Raw genomic sequence first — 22787 nt, forward strand, 5'->3', positions numbered from 1 at the left:
TTATTGTTGAAACAGTTGTGCTGCTTCATATTTTTTTTTAAACTGTGATACGTTTTTCAGGATTCTTTGATGAATAAAATGTTAAAACGAATTTCAGCATTTATTCAGTATTAGTGCTGTCAATCGATTGTGATTAATCGCATCTAAAATAAAATTTTATGTTTACATAATCATATGTGTGTGTACTGTGTATATTTAGTATGTATATATAAATACACATAACAATTTATATGATATATCTATATATTTAATATATAAACAACATATTTTTTCTTAAATATATACATGCATGTGTGTTTATTTATACATGATAAACATGTGATGCGATCTGGGAAAACCTGTCGCATGTTGTGCTGGGACGTTTTCAGGAAATTAAAAAAATAGGTTGAATGTCAATTTTTTGTCAAAATCAGGTTTTCATTAAATTATTATTTTATAACATCTTGTGTGTTGGGTTTTCCTAGATCGTACATATTGTACACACGTGTTATGTAAGCAAAAACCTTTTTTTTTGGATAGTGTATATTTAGTGTCACATTAACAGTTTCATCCTGTGGCCTAAGAAAAATATATTTATTATAAAAATTCACTGAATGCAAGATAATGTCTGTTGATCCAGATCATTTTCGACCCTTCATACACTCATCTGCTCACTTGTTCTGCACAATTCTGTTGTCTAGGCCTTGTCCCAGAATGCCGAGCTAAAGACCCGTCTGAACCGGATCCACTCTGAGTCAGTTCTGTCCGACCAGGTTGTCAGTGTGAACATCATCAGCAGTCCCGACGAGGTCAGACATTCCTCTGCTTTAAATCATTTGGGTTCCTAACAGTGAAATACATTGCACTTGGGCTTTGAAATTGTTTGGAAAATAGCTTTGTCAGGATATGTGGACCTAATTGTCCTGTTTTATAGTTTAGAAGACCGTAAAACGACTTGGAGCTACAGAGCTAATCACCCATTTTCTTGATCATAAAAACAGCCACCGTTTAAGCTTGAAATCTTACATCTTACTGTACATTCACTCTTGTTTGGGTCTTTTAAGGATGAATCAGATAGAAAGTGACACTCCGTACTCTGGCCTCATACACTTTGGCTGCAATACAACCAAATAGAGCAATCATTAGACATAATGAGTCCCACGAGAGGGCTGCTCGTACTGATCAACCATGTGTTTAACTGTTGGCAGCAGACGTTGTGTTTCAAGGCTTTCACTTTCTACAAGCCTTAAATCCTTCAGGCTTTTGTGCTTCTCACATCAAGGTTGTATATCGTTGTTGCGATGGCCTTGAGTACAAGTGATAAATTTTAGCTCTACAAATACAAATCTGCGAGTAACATATTGAAGTAAAGCGGAAATCCTTTAATAGTGTATGTTTGTGTGTTTTGCAGGCAGGCGAGCCGCTCCACGTGGGCATCCCTCTCTCTCAGCAGGTGTCCAATGAGAGCAGACTCTCCATGTCAGAGTCGGTGTCCGAGTTCTTCGATGCTCAAGAGGTGCTCTTGTCCGCCAGTTCATCAGAGAATGAGGTGAGAAGTGCGTGTGTGTGTGTTAATGTTAAAGATATGAATTGCATTCTGCTGCTAAATGCAGAAGGTGAAAGACGATAAAATGTATGTTCACATTAAAAAATGTGGGTTTAACAACATTTTTTTATGATTATGAAATAAGTCTCTTCTGCTCACCAAGGCTGCATTTATTTGATGAAAATACAGTAAAAACAGCAATATTATGAAATACTATTCCAATTTAAAATAACTGATATTCTCTTTGAATATCTTGTAAAATGTAATTTATTCCTGTGATTAAAGCTGAATTTTCAGCATCATTACTCCAGTCATCAGTGTCACATGATCCTTCACAAATCATTCTAATATGCTGATTTGCTGCTCAATAAACATTTTGTGCGTTTGTGCTGGATAAAATTTTTTGTGGAAACCATTATACCAAGTTTTTTTTTTTTTTTAGGATTCTTTAATTAACTGAAAGTTAAAAAGAAGATCATTTATTTGAAATAGATTTTTTTTTCTAATTTCTACATTTTGATTATTTATTTATTTTTTTTTTGAATACACTACCAAGTCAAAAGTTTTTGAAGGTTTTTTAATGTTTTTTTTTTTAAAAAGTCTCTTCTGCTTAACAAGTCTGCATTTATTTGATCCAAACTACCGCAAAAGCAATAATATTGTGAAATATTTTTTTGCTATTTGAAATAACTGCTTTCTTTTTGAATATATATTAAAATGTAATTTATTCCTGTGATCAAAAAAAAAATTTCAGCATCATTACTCCAGGCTGTGTCACATGATCTTTCAGAAATCATTCTAATATGCTGATTTGCTGTTCAAAAAAAATTGTTATTAATATTCTTAAATTCTACTTTCAACATAATAATAATTCTGAACGTTTTTTGAGCAGCAAGTCAGAATATTAGGAAGTGAAGGATCATGTGACAGAAATGCTAAAAATTCAGCTTTGAAATCACAGGAATAAATTACATTTTAAAATATATTCAAATAGAAAACTGTTATTTTAAATAGTAAAAGTATTTCTGTTTTTGCTGTACTTTGGATTATATAAATGCAGGCTCAGTGAGCAGAAGAGACTTAAAAACATTAAAAAATCTTTTGACTGGTAGTTTAAGTGCGAACATTAAAGGCAGCATTTCTCTGTGACATCACAAAGGTCTACACTTACTTTTCTTTTTAAAAAATGTAAAAAGAAACTTAAAAACGTAAAAAATTTAGGAGCACAGTCAAAATTTCAATTTCACCTTCTAATCAATAATCAAAAAAATTATAAAAAATTAGCCTTCCCATTACGAGGTGATATTTGACTCCTTAAAGTGATTTACAGGGGAATTTTGTTTTTACCTTTGTAATGGCATTTTATCAACTTTATTAAAAGCATGCCATCTTTTATGTCCAGTTTTTTAAAAATTATATTTTATAAGCTTTTTAAAAGTTCTAATTAAAACAACAGAATAAGAATAAGTTACCAGTCAAATGAAATCAGTATTAACAAAATTAATTTGTACTACAGAGGTGGCACAGAAGAGCACAAAAGTGGCTTGTAGGTGTATTTTCATACATTTAATGAAACTCAGAGGTGGCATGAGTGCAATCAAGTTTATAAATTCTTGTTGAGATTATTGTTTTAAATATAATATTTAAAATATAAAAATATTAAATGATTTAAATAACTAAAAAGACACTGAAACTAAAACTGCCAGCAGGTGGCGGCATGTCACTGATTTAATTACTGAATCATTCATTCATTTGATTTGTTTAAACGGATGATTCATTCAGGAATAAAGCATGTGACTGTCTTATGAATGGAAATGGAATCATTGTTTCACTAGATTCGTTTAAAATGCACGTTCATTCATAAACTAAACACCGCTGTGTTTGAATGGAGATTCAAACTGAGCCGCTCAGTTGTGACTTGTTTCCAACTATTTTTGAGGATGAAATAAAGCAAAATCAGGCAATAGCGTTATAGTCAAACAATGTAAGCCACTTAATAATAACTTCTTGTTTATTTAACTGTTGTATTAAATCAGTATCTCATTTACAAACTTGCTTAAAATTGATTAAAAGCTGTCATTCATCTTAGTTCCATTATAATCAATGAAGCTCTCTACACTGCACAGTCAATCTCTTATTTACACTTTGTTTTTGAAAGGATCCGTGAGATATGTCTGTGATACATTACTCAACGTTGCAAAACACGTAGAAACCTTTGAAGCTCCCCTGAGCGCAAAGACAGATATGCTGATCGGGTCACTCACACTAGTGCTCCTAAATATTTTTTCATAACCGCACACAATAGTTTTCTGTCGCGAATGCAGCTGAAATGGTTGCACTGTAGAGCCCTGTATCAGAGCGACTCAAATATGAGTTTCAGTACATAATTCCTGTGTTTTCTTAAGCGTTATTATATGGTTTTGATGACTGTCTGTCAGTGTTGTCTGTGTAAGCGTGATCTGTTTGTTTAAGTGTGTTTATTTGTATATTTGCACACTGCACTGCAGTAGGTCATTACACAGACACATACACATTTTACAGTTAGTCAGCACTGCGCAAAATGAAAGACAGTGAGTAACATCATCTCTCGTCTCTCTCTCCCTCTCTCAGGCCTCTGATGACGAGTCTTACGTCAGCGATGTGAGTGATAACATTTCAGAGGACAACGCCAGCGTCACAGATAACGTTTCCAGACAGAGTAAGATCGCTCTCCCTCCTCCTCATTTTGTTCCGTTCATTAGAGCAGGACGCCGTCCTGATGGGACACATGACCTTTGTGTTACACACACACACACACATGCACATGCTCTCTCTCTATCCAATGGATCGAAACACACACACACACACACGAGCTGAAAGACAAATACTCTCACAGATGCATACACAGAGCTGGGTAGATTACTTGCAAATTGTAATCCATTACTGATTCCAAATTAGATTACAAAAATTCAAATAATCAGACTACTTTTATTACTTTTAATCGAACTAGTTTATCACATTGGATTAAATGGGATAATCTTGTACCATATTGATATAAAAATACAAAGAATGAGAAAATATATTCCATTTGTTGTTATTAAACAACATGAAGTGCATTAAACTTTATATTATGTCAAGGCTTCCTAAACTGGCGTTTGTGAAGGAACTGTAGGGTTTATGAATATAATGAAAAGCTAATAATTAAGGTTAGCTCGGAATAGCAAGGTCATTAATTGACACAAAATGCTAAAACGTCCTATGGTGTGACAGAAAATGTCCTCCGGTGTGATGCCTGTACTGTCACACCATAGGACAAAAAAATGTTACACCAGAGGACAAGGGCTCTTTAGGAAGCATTTAAAAAAAATTTGTACTGTTATGAAGTGTCATGAAAACAAGTATAGAGAGGACATGGAAATATAGACAGAAAATGAACAGGCATCCACCATGAAGGAAGGTGATCATAAGAGAACGATGCAGAAAGTAAATAGAATCAAAATGATGCCTTAAAAAGAGTAGCAATATAGTTAAAATAAAAAACTCATTCACAAACATACTGATTGAAGAGTTCCCGTAACATACTGATTACGGATTTAATTTTGTGGATGAAAATGATTTTGTTTTGTTTAAAAAACATGTTGATAATGTTTATATCAAAATTAAACTTTCTTTCTCCTTTGACAAGTTCAAAATTAAATAGAAATACTTTAATAACTACCATTTCTGTTCTTTAGTGAGACATAATGTCCTATGGTGTGACACAGTGTCCTATGGTGTAACACACATAAAACAGCCACAGATTTTTATCTAAAAAAAAAAAAATATATATATATATATATATAGGGGAGATAGAAATAACACTCATCTTAAAATGGTATAATTATCAGCAGTTTTGACAGCAAAGTTTGTCTTGTCAAAGTTTGTCTTGAAATTGTCAAGGGAAACAAGTCAAGGGAAAAAATGATGTTAATTATAATGTCATATTAATAAATAACATTATATGACATTAAATAAGTGTCTAACAATGAAGATAAAACTCTCTCATGCTATTTGTATATTATTAAGAGTTTTTTTTCTTAATTTTTGCTATGTCACACCATAGGACAAATTTATGGTACAAGTAAAAAAACAAAAAACCAAAACAAAACAAAAATTTCTTCTTTAAAAATTGTCTTTTACAAAAAAAATTACTGCCTATTTGTCAACTACCCGATACCTTTTTGGCACTGACATTATATCTCCAGCAGCCACAGCAAGAAAACAGTAATGTCTATGCTAACAGGGCAGAGATTGTCACAAATGGGCGGGATTTCTCCCTGTGATGATGTCAGCGTAGGAAGAAATCTGGAATTGTGTGTTCAAAGAGACTGTTTATGATTTATTGGATCATAAAAAAAATGGGTGGATTTTATAGGCTGGTTGTTTTCACACACTGCGGCCACACAACTGAGTTCAAACACCTTATAAAAGTAATTTTTGCATAATAAGTCCCCTTAAAATATAAAAACCCGATTGTTGATAATCAATATATCCTCCAACCCAGGTATCCCATGAATAACCTTGTGTTTTTCCCTCAGTGCCTAATGGCGATCTGGCCAGTGGTGCGTTTCGTAACGGTAGACGTACGTGTCTCCCTGCTCCCGCCCCTGACACTTCCAACCTTAACCTGTGGAACATCCTCAAGAACAACATCGGGAAAGACCTGTCCAAAGTGTCCATGCCAGTGGAGCTGAATGAGCCCCTGAACACGCTGCAGCACATGTGTGAGGAGCTGGAGTACACAGAGCTGCTGGATAAAGCAGCTCAAACCGACGACCCCTATGAACGCATGGTACGCTCCAGCTCTTAAAGCGACAGTTCACCCTAAAATACAAAGTCTGTTCTCAATTGCTCACTTTCATGTTACTCCAAACCCATAAGACCCTGAATCTTTTATGGCATTACTGCGAAAACACACTTTTGAGATCTTTATTTAGAGTGTATGTAGTTGCTGGCCTGAGATATTCTGTCCACTCTAACAAGATTAACTGTAATGGTCTGCTAAATCAAAATAAAGTTCATTAGTCAGTAGTACAACTTATAAACCATTAAAACCAGACTACTGGCTTAAAACAACCTAAATAAACCAGCCACATAAAAGCAGCTACATATAATTCCAGCTTGATTTTCCAGCAGGTAAAGGTAGTCCAGAGTGTTAAATGAGAGACTTGTGCTTATGCAGAAACATGCCCACGTACACGTTCATGCATTCACCTACATACCTAGCAATATAATAGGAGCTGTTAGGTGGATTGTGGAAGGGCAAACAGGGCCTGAAGCAGGAACACATGTCCCTTGTGGACAGGGAGGTAGGTATTTACCTATGGCCTCATTAAGTCCTTTTAATGTAGCCTAGTTTTAGTGTCCACACTCAGTGACGCACACTCTGACACATTCGAGCGCTCGTTCTCCACACTGCAGCGCTACTGATACCGTAGTACCGATGCTGCAGTGTAGGCGGCTGACTGCTGGATTGTTTAAGATGTAGTGCTGCACATTTACTGTTGCAGCTTTGGATCTCAAGAATGTGTTTTGTTTCTCTCCGCAAATTAAACAAAAAATAGAAATAAGAAATAATATTTGGAATACTGATACTGAATGTTCTTAGAACAGTTTTTATTTACGGTACAATGCAATAATTTTAATTAGACACTCCTTACTGTAATAATAAAAAAAAAGTCTAATAATCATGTAAATAAAATGTTTTTAATCAGCATAAACAGCAAATACTACAATGACACATACTGTTAGTATATTTGATGTTTTGATGATGATAATAATAATAATCATAACTATTATATTATATTAATATTAATATTGCAGTAATAAGAATTTTTTAGGGTAACGTGATAAAAAAAGTTAGCACATTTTTTTCTGTAATATTTAATGTTTTAATTAGCTATAAAAGCAAATACTATCATGTTGTATAACTATTTTGCAATTTAAAAAATATTAAAATATTAAAAATTAAAAATTATATTTATTTTATTATTAATTATATTATTAATAACTCTTAGTTGTCATGAAAAATAAAAAAAAAATAAAAAAATATTATTATTATTATTATTATTATTATAAATGAGACTTTTATTTTTATTTTTATTTACTTTTATTATTATAATTGACTAATATGATTTATTTTCCAGAAAACAAAACCTACATATATATATATATATATATATATATATATATATATATACATATTATTTATTTATTTATTTATTTATTTATTTATTTTTCTATAATAATTTATGTTTTTATTCAGCCTAAACAGCAAATACTGTAACTACTTTTAATATTTATTATTAGTATTATTATTATTATTAATGATTAGAGTAATGCGACTTTTAATTAGCTTTAACAGCAGTCAGTGCATTTGTTTTTGTAAAGTTTAATAATTTTTTTTTTTCTGTAATAGTTAATGTTTTAATTAGTTATAACAGCAAATACTACCATGGTGTATAACTATTTTGCATTTTAAATAAGATTTATTATTATTATTTATTATACACAATTATTGTGTATAATAAATAATAATATATTACAGTAATTACATATTTTCAGGGTGATTTGATTTATTTTCCAGATAAATAATTGTTTTTAATCATCATTCAACAGCAAATACAACGACACATACAGTACTGTACGTACTTTTCAATTTTAATTAGATGTTTTAATAACAATAATAATCATATAACTATTAATATTAATGATTACAGTAATAAGACTTTTTTTTAGAGTATCTGAATAATTTTCCTGAAAACAGTATCACAGTGCACAGGCAAAAAAAGATTTAGATTTGACGTGAAACCATGCAGACTGTGTGTTTGTGTGGATGTACTGCTCTCTTAAGGCACATTTATCCCATTATCTTGTTTCAGTAAGCACTGCTTGGTCTGTATAAAGAGCACACAGTCTATCTGGACTCCATGGTTTCAGTAGTAATGAGTGTATTGACAGGTTGCTTTGTTTGTGTGTGCAGGCAATCGTTGCAGCGTTTGCAGTTTCAGGATATTCCTCCACCTATTATAGAGCGGGCAGCAAACCCTTTAACCCCCTTCTGGGGGAAACATATGAATGTATCCGTGAAGACAAAGGATTCTGCTTCTTTTCTGAGCAGGTATGAATAAATATATCTCACACACACACACACACACACACTGTAGTACCTGTTCCAGGTGAGCTCCTGTCCTTCACTGTAGCACTGCACCACTTTCACTATGTGTGTGTGTATGTGTGTTTGCTGAAGGCAAGGCCATCAATAGTCCTCTGGCGAAGGCTCTTCCTGCGTGACTTGAAAAGGGTCTTTGTCAGCAGTGAACTTTCCCACAGGCCGTGGTGTGTCTGAAATAATGCAGTGTGTTCATAGAGGGCCACGATGAGAGAGAAACACTTGCACAGGCTCAGTGTATTGTAATTCATCTTGTTTTATCTCACATCCACACACTCTGGTATAAACCGACCGACATGTGTCTCTCTCCACTGGAGTCTGTTGATATGTGAAAATTAAACTGATCCCTAGCAGCCCATCATTATACCATTCAAACTTTTAGTGTTTTTGAAAGTGAATCAGCTGAACAATTACATTTTATTTTACTACTGACCTTTACAAAGGAAGTATAGGAACATTTTTGATGGTTCAAGGAAACTTAAAGGGACAGTTCACCCAAAAATAAAAATTTGCTGTTAATTTTCTCATCCTCAGGTCATCAAAGTAGATGAGCCACATGAGTAGAGCAGTAAAGAATATGTTTAGCTGAAACTGTGATCCTTGGTGATTCATAAAATGCAAGTCAATTGCCACAGTAACTCTGAGAGTTAAAAAAAAAAAAAAGAAGCATGTCAGGCAACACAAAATTAATACCCATGGCTCCTGATGATATATTGAGGTCTTATGAAGTGAAAAAATTGGTCTGTGCAAGAAACAGAACAGCACATGTAGCCCCAGGTTGACGGTCTGGAGCAGGTTCACAAACCTATCATTCTTTTGAACCGGTTCTTTTTGGTGAACAAGTTGAACCAGTTCACCAAATTGGTCTGAATCATCTGAATCGATTTGCGGAACGAGCTGCACAGATCTACTCAAGTTACTCAATCAAAACTCACTTTTGGACGTGTTTTTTTTGCCAATACATTCAGCGCTCCAGTTCATCCAGCAGTCGCTGAACTGAAGAAACTGTTTTGACTTGAATGAAGGGGCGAAATGAGTATGGTTTTTCATGGTTTATGTGAAAAGGTGAGTTGATTAAGAATAGTTCATATGCTTTAGACATGTAAAAAACAACTGTGTTTCACCTCATTATCACCCTCATGTTGTTCCAAACCTGTAAGACCTTTGTTCATCTTCGGAGCACAAATTAAGATATTTTTGATAAAATCTGAGAGCTTTCTGACCCTCTGTAGACAGCAAGGTTCCTACCATGGTAAAGGCCCAGAAAGGTAGTAAGGACATTGATAAAATAGTCCATGTGACATCAGTAGTTCAACCTTAATTTTATGAAGCTAAAAATAATAACTTTATTCAACAATTTTTCTCCTCTGCATCACCCTAGCGCCATTTGTTACATTAGAGGAAAGTGCGTGTATGCATTTTGATACTCTTTAAAATTGCGCTAGGGTGACTCAGAGAAGAAGAATTGTTGATTCTTCTCACATGTCACATGGAGTATTTTGTTGATGTTTTTGATACCTTTCTGGGCCTTGAATGTGGTAGGACCCTTGCTGTCTATGGAGGATCAGAAAGCTCTTGAATTTCATCAGAAACATCTTAATTTGTGTTCTGAAGATGAAGGGTTTGGACATGAGGGTGAGTAATTAATGACAGAATTTTCATTTTTGGGTGAACTATCCCTTTAATAATATAACTGCATATACGTTACATCATTGTGTCATTACATAAGTGAACTAGTGAATTATAACAGTTAATTGTAGCGAAATGTCTAAAAGAACCAGTTTGTGGAAAAGAATTGGATTTCCCTGTTTGTCTGAGGTGATGGATTACATGTAATAATTTTCAGTTAAACTCGTTTACAAAAAGGAACTGGATCAAAAGAATGATTCAGTTGAGAACTGGACATTACTCTGGATCATTTGCCTGAAGTTCTTGATTACAGGTACCGTTGCACGGACTGAACATTTTGCTTCATAAGACCTCAATATATTGTCAGGAGCCACGGGTATTAATTTTGTGTCTTTTTGACTCTCATAGCCGCTGATTTAAATTTTATGAATCAGCAAGGATCATGGTTTCATCAAAAAAATATACAGAGTTCTGGCATGAAACTCTAGATGGCGCTGATAGGTCTAACTCAATCTGACCTAATGATATCATTATCACATATCACAGCTGATTGGTTCTCTCCCGTGTCAGTAGACAATTACTCAACATTCAAATGTATGATTAATGCTAGCTGTAAGCAGTTTTGCAGCATGCTTCAGAAACCCTCCACCTTCCCCAGCTCCACCTGTATAGATCTGCTACGAGGTGATTCATGTATGCTATTGGGGTTATTCATATATTATATGTGCAGCAGCAATATTTCCTACATGCTCACAGCAGCATGTTATGAATGTATTGGCAGCAGCAATCATGACAGAACTTATTTTCCTCAAGAAAAAAGTTGTACTGAAGAAAAAAGCCTGAGGATGGAGCCTTTTGGGTGAACAGTCTCTTTAATTGTGTTTTTCTCCAGCTTTTTCTTAAATGTTTCTCTTCAAAATAAAAAGAAGTACTCATGAGAAATGAGTATAGAACCATAAAAAGACTGTGAGAGCAGCTCAGATCATTTGAGGGAAAATGCTAAAGTTCTTCAGATCTTTTGATTGCAGACTTTGGTATTTAGCAAATCTGTGCACAGTTTGAAGCACCATTGGGATCTCATGAGGACAAAGCATACTTCAGTTTTGAGGTGAACGCATAGCGTATACATATAGGCGAACTTATTTCATGATAGTGTACACAGGCGCTCAAAACATGCTCCCTAGTTTCATCCTTGTCCAGTGTCTGTATCATTTTCTCCAGAAGTTATAAGCAATATAACATATTTATACTTGTTTTACAGCTGTGAATAACCTTTAACCCCCTCAATGTATGTGTCTATTGTTGTTGCGTCTCCAGTAGTTTGTTGTTACTTATCAGTTTCATTCTCAACTGTGAATTGACTACCTTGTGTAAAAACTAATTGAAGGCACATGTGTGAGCTGAGTGTACAGAGTGTGCAATAATAATTTATGTGAATTAATTTTTGCTGATGAAATGCTACTTGCTGTGCTTCATTAATAAACTAAAGCGAGTGATTATATCTTTCTGTGTACAGGTGAGCCACCATCCGCCCATCTCCGCTTGTCACTGTGAGTCACAGAATTTCACCTTTTGGCAGGGTAAGATTAATACCACTCCTGTATTTTTCTCTCAAAGCCTTTTATTATCACACTCAAGTGTGTTTATGTGTTCGTGCTTCAGACGTCAGATGGAAGAACAAGTTTTGGGGAAAGTCTATGGAGATTCTTCCCATTGGAACAGTGAATGTCATGCTGCCCAGGTACAGCTTCTCTGCAACATTTCTTTTCCCTGCGTCTGTCCCTTCATCTGCCTGACCCTCAGCGTCATGTTTTTGGCATGTGTCTGTAGTTATGGTGATCACTATGAGTGGAACAAGGTGACGACGTGCGTCCACAACATTCTGAGCGGGAGGCGATGGATCGAACATTACGGCGAGGTCACGATCAGAAACACCCGCAACACTACCTACATCTGCAAACTCACCTTTGTTAAGGTGCATACACGTCTGCAGCTGTTTCATAATCATATTATGAATCAGAATCTAAATGTTGGGTATCTAGAGATTCCCAGCCCTAATGTGTGTATGTGTGTGTTTGGGTCCAGGGAAACTACTGGAGCTCAAATGTGAACGAGGTGCAAGGATCAGTGATGGACCAGGATGGAAAAATCATTCACAGACTGTTTGGGAAATGGCATGAGGGTCTGTACTGTGGAGTCCCACCTTCAGCCAAATGCATCTGGAGACCAGGTATATACACTCACGGGGTCCAGAATGAACACCATGTGCCAATTGCTAGTTAAAATAGACCGGCACAATATAAAAGTATAAAACATAAAAGGGTTTTAGACGTACAGTGCATAGCATAAATGAGTACACCCCCTTTGATTAAGAATAAAAAATGCTTTTTCTTAATGATCACTAACATAATTCATAGAAAGATGGCAAAATTGAAATGTATTGAACACAATAAAAACATTCTTAATAAAAACAAGAAATATATGCCATTAATATCTGTAAAATAAGTAAATTAGCCGTTTTTGTTAAATTAGAGATTGCAAAAATGAGTACACACTAGATTTAATTCAACAAAATGTAATATTCTAGTACATAATATGTCCTTTTAAGTACTAGATATCTCCTTTAAGTATAACTTTAAATACACTGCTTTGACCCTTCTTGGCACTGAGTGTACAAGTTCATGACAAATTTTCACATCTCTCCTGGAGGACGACCTGCTTAAATGCCCTGGTCTTTAATATGGAGTGTTGTTCAGCTCGTCTCTACAGAATCCCCAACAGCTGCTCATGAGTGTTAAGACTGAGTGAAACAAATGTCTACTGAAGGATTTTCACCTTGGGAGAATGAATATCTTCATTGTCATGTTAAAAAAAGGCCAACAATGCAGGGAATGTGGAGAGGGTAGCATCTTCTGTTTCAGGTTTTTGCATTGAATCACACAGTGGTGTGTGAATTCATGACATCATTAATAAAGCACAACTCCCTCACACCTTCAGCACTCATACATCCCTATAAAAAGATTTACTACCACTGAACATCACTGTGGGAACCAGGCATTTCTCACTGTACTCCTCCTCTAGCAACAACATAACATTTTGGATGCTCTGAAATAATTGACTTGGTCTCTTGAGACCAGAGTATGGATTCCCAGAAATCTATATTTTGTAAATATGGGCCTTAGAAAAAGCTAAATGAGTTTATTGTGCCTTGGCTACAGTAGGCACTTCTGCAGGCTGCGTCATATTCTGTGGGATAAAGTGTCACTCTTTTGCCAGCTCTGAGTCACTTGCATTGTATTTCTCCTGCTTTTTTTCTAGCAAGAATTCAGAGATTTGTCACAAGTCCATTGTTTTTGAATTTCTGTGTTACTTTTGCTATATTTTCACACTTATAATATAATATAATATAAACAATAATTTGGTATTCCTCTTGTACCATTGTCCTCTTTTATGCTAAGAAATAAATCTCCTGACAGTTCTCTCTCAAGTGGTTTCATTGTTGCCATCATTAAGTCTAATGATTCAGATTCAGTATGATTCATTAGGCTACATAACACTTAATTGTCAAGAAACTACTTAACTGTTCAACATACATACCTGTTGATCAAAACTTGCCTTAAAGTTACACCAGAAATGTTTATTTAGTTTTATTTAGTAACTTCAGAAAGGTGTACTCATTTCTGCAATGCAACATTTTATCACGTTGATAAGAAAATTGTAGTTTCCTAAATAATTTTAACATTCTTCTTTGGTGAATGATCAAGCAGAATTGTTGGAATATTATATCTCAAAAGAACCCTAACATGTCTTCTAAGTAAAAAGTAATTGCTGAATTTGTTAAGTTTCAGAGGGAATTTGTTAAGTTTCATTTATGCTGTGTAATGTATATCTCATCAATTACCAAACGTTTGGAGTCATTATGATTTTTTTTTTTTTTAATACTTAATTAATACTTTTATTAAGAAAGGACACATTAAGTTGATCAAAAATGACAGTAAAGACTGTACTTTACAAAAGATTTCTATTTTAAATAAATGCTATTTTATAAACTTTCCATTCATCGAGCATATACAAGTATTAAGCAGAACGGCTGTTTTCAGCATTGATAATAATAAATGTTTCTTGAGCAGCAGATCAGCATATTAGAATGATTTCTGAAGGATTATGTAACACTAAAGACTGGAGTAATGCTGAAATTCAGCTGTTTAATATTACAGTATTGTTTGACTTTATTGCTACTTTACTGTAAAAAATCTATGTGACCCCAAACATTTGAACAGTAAGAAGAAGAAAGTGAGTGGGAGACTTGGTGAGTGACTTTGTCCAACAAGTAACTACCTAGACACTGTGGCAAAAAAGTACATGGGTAAAAAAGCACTCAGATCTGTTGTAATTTAATAAAGTACACTTTGATGGCCAGTTGGAAATATCCATGATGATAAATGCTTTCAATTTAGCACTCATTTGCATTTATGACCTTACACAACACAACAGAGGGCAGATGTAATGCTGCGCAGGCAGTCGGATGTTTGAGAGTGATGCTAATGCTAATGCTAATGTTCCACTTACATTGATAACTCCCTTTGGTGTGTAAATGAATGTTGTGTTTGTGTGTTCAGGGTCTATGCCCACTGATTATGAGCTGTACTACGGCTTCAGCAGGTTTGCTATAGAGCTCAATGAGCTCTGCCCTGAGCTCAAGGAGCTGCTGCCACCAACAGATGCTCGATTCAGGCCGGACCAGAGGTATACATAGTGTCTCATATTACACTCGTACTGTAAAAACATACTGTAGTTTACTGCCAGAGACAAGTGATCCACAGCCTCACAAGAAGAAGACGATTTTGATGAGAAGAAGATTTTGACCTTGTCTTGAAGGATTCCATAAAGCCTTGCTTGTCTTTGTAAGGCTTTGACAGCTGAGGCTTTTCATGCGATTGTGTTGTAGAAAAACCTCATCTTATAAAGACTCAATGAAATGATGTGACACATGCAATAATGATGTAAAACCGCAAAGTGAAAGTAACATAGATGAAATAAATGAGAACAATGAAGATGGTTCATGAAAAGAAATAATTCCAGTCAGTCCCTTTGTAACAAATTGACCAGAAAACCACATGCTGTTAAGACTATTTGCTATTACTAGCGGCTGGCAGATGGTATTAGGTTGAGTGACATTGTCATTTTAGAAAGCATTTGACACCACTTTGTATCAATATTTTAGGCCCAGAAGCCAGAAGACAATTTTAAATGTTGTACCTGTTAAAAGTTAAATACATTAAATAAATTTTGCATGCCAGAACGAGCAGAAATTGTTGTTGAAAGTCACTTTCAGTGTTAATATTAACAAAACAGAAACTATTTAAAAAAAACACACACATTTTCGTTAATTGACTTCAGCTGAAATAAAATACAAATATTAGATGTATATAGATAAGAAACTTCCAAAACTTTAGAAATTAAATATAGCAAAAATTAGAAATGTAGTACTTTTTTGATCATTTGATAATAGAATTTCAATAAAATGAACTGGGACATGTGTGTTAACACTGTGTTCATACAGTATGTGATTAATTTTAATTAAAAAAGGGGAAATGTAGCTGTTTCAACACTAATCAAGTAAAACTTCCATCTCTTGGATCAGTGCCTGTTTTCACTTGATATTTTGAGTAAAAAACTGAATGAACTAATGAAATGCTCAGTCTTTCATGTCACTGTGTAATTAAACTCGATTTTGAAGTGTATCAAATGTATCTTTCTGTTCTCAGCGAGAATTGTTGCTTAGTTCAGCTCTTTCACACTCCTAGAAACCAGTGGAACAAAGTTTGCGCTGAGTAATCATTTGTGATGAAGCTGTGGTTTAATGTGTCTCACAGGTATCTGGAGGAAGGAAATGTCCAGATGGCATCAGCTGAGAAACAAAGAATCGAAGAGCAGCAGAGAAGCAGGAGGAAGTGGCTGGAGGAGAACAACATCAAATACCAGCCGCGATTCTTTAAGTGAGTGCACTTCATCGGTCTGCCTCTTCTTCTTCTGCTATTGAACTCCTGTCATGCAGACGAGACCTTCTCTCCATATTGATCCGTTCAAGCTCTCAGGTTTTAATGAGGATTCAACCGTTTTAGAGGCTTTGGCCAAAATGTATAATTTGAAATAGGAAAAAACTATAAATGAGTTTGAAATTTACATTTAAATAAAGGGATGGTAAAAATAAAAGTTCTATCATTAATTACTCACCCTCATGTCATTCCAAACGTGTACGACCTTTGTTCATCAAAGCACAAATTAAGATATTTCTGATGAAATTCAAGAGCTTTCTGATCCTGCACAGACAGCAAGGGTCCAAGCACGTTCAAGGCCCATAAAAGTAGTAAGAACATTGTTAAAATAGTCCATGTGACATCAGTGGTTCATCTGTTTATGCTGGGATTCCATCAGAAATATCTTAAAGAAGAAGTTCACTTCCAGAACGAAAAATTACAGATAATTTGCTCACCCCCTTGTCATCCAAGATGTTCATGTCTTTCTTTCTTTCTTCAGTCGTAAAGAAATTGTATTTTTTGAGGAAAACATTTTGGGAATTTTCTCCATGTAGTGGACTTCATTGGTGCCCGTGAATTTTGACTTCCAAAATGCAGTTTAAACGCAGCTTCAAAGGGCTCTAAATGATCCCAGGCAAGGAAGAAGGGTCTGATCTAGCAAAACAATCAGTTATTTTCAAAAATAAGTATAGTTTATATACTTTTTAAGATCAAATGCTCATCTTGTCTAGCTCTGCATGAACTCTGTGTATTCTGGTTCAAGACAGTTAGGGTAGGCCAAAAAACTCCCATCTCAAACAGCCTTTACAAAAAAGATAAAACAGCGATGTAGGATGATTTTGAAGTTGAAGAAGAAAATGAGATAGAGTTTTTCAACCCTAACTGTCATGAACCAGAATACACAGAGTTCACACAGAGCTAGACAAGACGAGCATTTGAGGTTAAAAAGTATATAAATTGTACTTTTGTTTTTAAAATAACTGATTGTTTCGCTAGATAAGACCCTTCGTGATCGCCTGGGATCGTTTAGAGCCCTTTGAAGCTGCAATTAAACTGCATTTTGGAAGTTCAAACTCCGGGGCATTATTAAAGTCCACTATATGGAGAGAAATACTGAAATGTTTACCTCAAAAAACAAGGCTAATTGCAATTCAGAGAAATTCAACAGTCACAATAATGTTAGCAATTCATTCTGACTAATTTTAATGACTACTGTAATTATACTAACTTTTAGTCCTTAATATGTAATCACCCAGCACCCTGGGTTATATAAATTAAAAATTACATTTATAGTACAGTTTATTTTAAATTGATTTAAATTGATGTTGTGTGTAGTTTCTGTGAAAAAATATGTTTTATGCAAAATATGTTTATGCAAAAATTATGGTTACACTTATATTATACACTTATATTGTCCTTATAAAGCTCAGCAGTTATTTACACAATATACTAATAGCAGTATTTGCAAACTAACATTGTTATTGGGCATTTTTTCCAGTGACCCATAACATTCAACTGCAAATGTATTTTTCAGTATAACAGGACTGAATGTGTTGTGCAAACCCAATTTGGAAGAGGAAATTTTGTAACTTATGTGTGGTTTATTACACGCCACACTGAAGCTGGGTGATCCTGCCAGGATATATCCATTCATATTATAAACATACAAATTTCACACTATGACAGGGTTGAAATTATGCTTTCTTCAATGAATGATGAGGGGAATTATTAGAATTTGGGGCCTGAGGTTAGAAAAATAAAAATATATTATAAAATATAAAAATATAAAATATTTTTTTTTTTTCTGTAGCCTGGGGCTGGATTCTAAAGAATGTTCATGTTTTTTTTTTTCTTCTTATGGTTGTTCTAGAGATAAAACTCTGGGGGAATTGACTGCTGTCAAGACAGGCTTTTAAAAAAGCTTGGCTGTCTATGCAGTAGAAATGTGATTTTGATTTTTTAATTTTATATTTTAAATTAGTGTTACATGACTAGACAAAACAGAAATGGGCTGTGGTGTTGCCTTTTGACAAAACCTTTTGAAAAAAAGACCCTGGACCCCAAAACCAGTCTTAAATAGCAAAGGTATATTTGTAGCAATAGCCAAAAATACACTGTGTCAAAATTATTTAAATTTTTTTTATGCCAAAAATCATTAGGATATTAAGTAAACATCATGTTCCATGAAGATATTTTGTAAATTTCTTATCATAAATATATCAAAACTTAATTTTTGATTAGTAATATGCATTGCTAAGAACTTCATTTGGACAAGTTTTCTCAATATTTTGATTTTCTTGCACCATTAGTTTCCAGATTTTCAAATAGTCATATCTCAGCCAAATATTGTCCTATCCTAACAAACAAATGGAAAGCTTATTAAGATGATGTATAAATTTCAATTTAAAAGTGGTCCAGGGTCACATGTACTACTAATATTATAAAGAAAAACTGGTTTAAAATCGATCAAGGGGCATTTCTTCTTAAACATCATAAATAACCTCTTAAAATTAGGATAATATCCAGTTTGTCTTAAATCGACAAAGGTAATGGTTTAGTCAGTCCGAGCTGTTTCAATTATTAGCCATTACAAGATAACACAAGCCAGATATAATATCTTGCAATATCACTCAGGATGTACACAAGTGTAAGGTGTGTTCAAGTGTGTGTTTCAATATTATAGGCTTATATTTGTCTTCATTCTTTGTCATACAGGAACTATATTAAGCATTGCATAAAGTTTTTCTGTTTCAATACGTGAGAACGTCTGTGTATTTGATAAATCTTGCATCTGATCCACTTCATCTGCGATAAAGCATGCAAATACTCCATTTTCAACTCCCCCGACTGCAAGCAGGAAATCTCTCTGATTGGTTAAATCCAGCCGCAGCCGAAGTAGAACACAAGCAGTCTTTGAAGTGTTTCTCATTGAGTTGATCACAAATCTTTAATAAGAGCTGCCTTACAGTTTAATACCACCAAAGGCTGTGATGATGTTCTTAAGAACATATTTAAGACTAACTTAACCTGTGCTTCCTCTGTGTAACAGGAAGGTTATGGACAGTCACCAGAGGGAGAGATGGGTGTCTAACAACACATACTGGGAACTGCGCAAGGACCCTGGCTTCCTCAAACTAGAAAACCCTCAGCTGTGGTAGATCCAGATACCTGTGCTGATGACGCCTTCACTGCTGACTGCAGATGCTTACTATGCAGAACAGGAGCAGCCTGGGACTTCCATCTAGATTTGGATTTTATCTCCAGAAAAGGACTGAAAAAAAAGACTCTCTCCACATCACTTCGGCAGGCTCCGCCTCCATAGTCTCCCTCTCCATAGTAACAGAGAGACAGCGCTGTTGTCAGGGCAACAGTGAGAGCTGTCCACATGAAGCCGGTTGTGCTTCCTGTTAAGTCCTTGCCTTAAGAAGTCGCTTCTCAACAACAAAGTTTTATGCTTTTAGTGAAATTCCCTCCACTTCTTAATTTAAATGGACCGAATTTGCTCTTGGTTACATTCTGCATGTGTAGATGGCAGCTTTCATCTGCAATATGTTACATAAACTACATTTAGACGATTTTAGTGGTATTTTTGTAAACGACCAAAAGAAGGGAATCGCTTTTGCAGTTAATTAAGGCAGCCATCAGAGGGGCGGCTCAGTGCGCTGAACGTGTGCCGGTTTTATAATTGTGCGCTCCACCTTTCAAACCTCTCCAAAGAATCAAGCCTGAAAGAGAGTTCCTGGACCCAACCTGCAACACTGTGCAGCAAGACCACAAGACGCCCCAGGACTCACGGACTCCTGTATCTCTGTAGCTGCAACTGTACATTAGCGCTCTTAATTTAAAGCAGACGTGTGACATTTATGCACCGCTAACGGCACCAAACCAATTCAAGAAATTATTTTCTCCAAACAGGTTCTACAAGCACTCGCCACCTTCAGAAAAACTAATCAGTGACCTGCGAAACAGTTTAGTACAGGTAGTTTTCGCCCTCAAGTCACACCGTTGGTTGAACCAGAAGTCAGTTGCACGTTGCATTTAAAGGGATAGTTCTCCCGAAAATTAAAAAACTGTAATTTTCTCACCCTCATGTCCAAACCCAGAAGACTTTTGTTAATGTTTAAATGTTTGAGTACTTTTAATAAAACCTGAGCAGCTTCTGTCCAATTCCAGGTAACCAAAACTTGTAAGATCCAAAAAGGTTATAAAGTTGTTGTAAAACAAGCTTCCATGTTTACCATATTTGATGTGCTCTATGTATGTGTTGATCACTGTTTAAATGTAAATAAAAATATAAATAAAAATTAGATCAGGTCATCACATTAAACGGCCATATCTCTTCAGGAGATTTGGATTAAAACACTTGATACATTTATGATATGGCTTTATGAGCTTTTTCTTGTATCTTTTAAGTTTTGGTTACCTGGACTTTCATTGAAACGACTTTTTTTTCATGCAGTTGCGAGTTTACATCTTGCAGTTGTGACTTTCTGAATTCAGAATTACATAATACAAACTTGCCATTCTGAGAAATAGCCTCAATTCTGATAAAGTCAGACCTGCAAGGTATAAAGTCACAATTCTGAGAAATAAAGTCACAGTTCTGATAAAGTCAGAATTGCAAGATATAAACTCGCAGATATAAACTTGCAATTCTGAGAAGTAAAGTTGTAATTCTCAGAAATAGTTGCAGTTATATAAGGTCAAATTGAGATTTTTCTGAGGCTTTATAACACATAATTGCGAGTTATTAAGTCAGAATTGTGAGATATAAACTTGTCCCAAACTGAGAAATAAAATCAGAATTGAGAAATTTTGAGAAACTCCCAATTCTGAGAAATAGTCGCAATTCTGAAAAATAAAGGTAATATAATATAATATAATACAATATAAATATAATATAATATAAACTGCCAATTTATATCTCGCAATATAAACTCAGAATAAAGTCAGAATCTCAAGAAATAAACTCATAATTCTGAGAAATAAAGTTGCAATTCTGAGAAATAGTGACAGTTCTCAGAGTAAGTCAGAATTGCGAGATATAAACAGTTCTGACTTTTTTCAGAATTGCGAATTTAAATCTCGCAATTGTAACTTTTTCTCAGAGTTGCAAGTTTATATCTCACAATTCTGACTTTATAGCACAATTGCGAGTTATTAAGTCAGAATTGTGAGATATAAACTTGCCATATTGAGAAATAGTCGTAATCTGAGAAATAAAGTCAGAATCTCAAGAAATAAACTCACACTTTTGAGAAATAAAATTGAAATTCTGACTTTATAACACACAGTTGCGAGTTAAGTCAGAATTGTGAGATATAGACTTGCAATTCTAGAACATATCAGTCTTTTTTCCCTCTTGAAACTGTACTGTATAACACACAATTTTAAGTTTAGAACTCACAATTGTGCGTTATAAAGTCAGAATCTTTTCTCAGAACTGTGAGATAAAAAGTTGCAATTACGTTTTTTCTTTTCATTTCTTATGCAGTGGCAAAAATGGGCTTCCATTGAAAACCTCTGTTGTTTTATTAAAAATATTTTCATTTTTGTTTCAAAGATTAACCAAAGTCTTGTTTGGAATGACAAGTGGGTGAGTAAATGATGACAGAACATTCATTTTTGGGTGAACTATCCTTCCAAAACGCACAAATAACCAGCAGGCATGTACACTGCATATGTGTACACTGTATTTTCCCACAGTATTTTACTCACAGTACATGAACTTCACAACAAGAGCAGCAGCGGCCTCTTCTGGCTTCTCAGTGCTACTGCATACTACATACTACAGTGCCCAACATCTCTGCTTACAGCATATAGGAGACAGATGTCAGCAAAGACCTGAGCAATGTGTGAAATGGAAGTCTATCGTACTGCATACTACACAGTATGCTGTAACATTTCACATAGTGTACTACGTTTTCACATGACCTCACCACATGTTTAATTCAGCAAAGATTTCATCTCAAATATTGTATTTTAAATTTAAATTGTGACTTTTGGAAGTCAGAGTAAATACTAATTCAAAAACAAAAAGTTAAAATATTTCTGAACCAACTGCATAAACAAAGTAGTGTCAAATCGATTAATCACGATTAATTGCATTTAAAATAAAAGTAATTATAAATATATGTATGTTTGTGTACGTATACATATAACTATACACCGTACACTCACATATATAATGTAGACACAAACTTTTATTTTGGATGCGATTAATCATGATTAATTGATTTGACAGCACTAGTTAAACAAGAACGTTTATATTTCCTAGATAAAAACTGGATATCACTTCTTGAATTAAACATGCTGAGATAAATCATGTGACAGCAGTGTAGCAGAATACATTTTGAAATGTTTAGTGTTCCACAATGCATGCTGTTTTCCATACTATTTTTAA

At 34.6% G+C, this 22787-nt stretch overlaps 1 protein-coding gene across 6 annotated transcripts in view; it reads left to right on the forward strand.

Moving 5' to 3' along the window:
- The window catches only part of osbpl6 (oxysterol binding protein-like 6), a 68233-nt gene extending 47937 nt beyond the window's left edge, over positions 1-20296 (forward strand). For all 6 annotated transcript variants that reach the window (XM_051119146.1, XM_051119150.1, XM_051119151.1 and 3 more), the window contains 12 exons: positions 681-788; positions 1391-1528; positions 4136-4223; positions 6082-6335; positions 8526-8663; positions 11860-11923; positions 12006-12084; positions 12174-12318; positions 12429-12573; positions 14963-15089; positions 16220-16342; positions 19434-20296. In XM_051119146.1, the coding sequence (XP_050975103.1) occupies positions 681-788; positions 1391-1528; positions 4136-4223; positions 6082-6335; positions 8526-8663; positions 11860-11923; positions 12006-12084; positions 12174-12318; positions 12429-12573; positions 14963-15089; positions 16220-16342; positions 19434-19542 (1518 nt within the window). In that variant the 3' untranslated portion in view covers positions 19543-20296. The remainder of the gene's footprint in view (positions 1-680; positions 789-1390; positions 1529-4135; positions 4224-6081; positions 6336-8525; positions 8664-11859; positions 11924-12005; positions 12085-12173; positions 12319-12428; positions 12574-14962; positions 15090-16219; positions 16343-19433) is intronic.
- Positions 20297-22787: the final 2491 nt, after the last annotated feature.

This window comes from Labeo rohita, chromosome 9, assembly GCF_022985175.1.
Source record: "Labeo rohita strain BAU-BD-2019 chromosome 9, IGBB_LRoh.1.0, whole genome shotgun sequence".
Taxonomy (NCBI): Eukaryota; Metazoa; Chordata; class Actinopteri; order Cypriniformes; family Cyprinidae; genus Labeo; species Labeo rohita.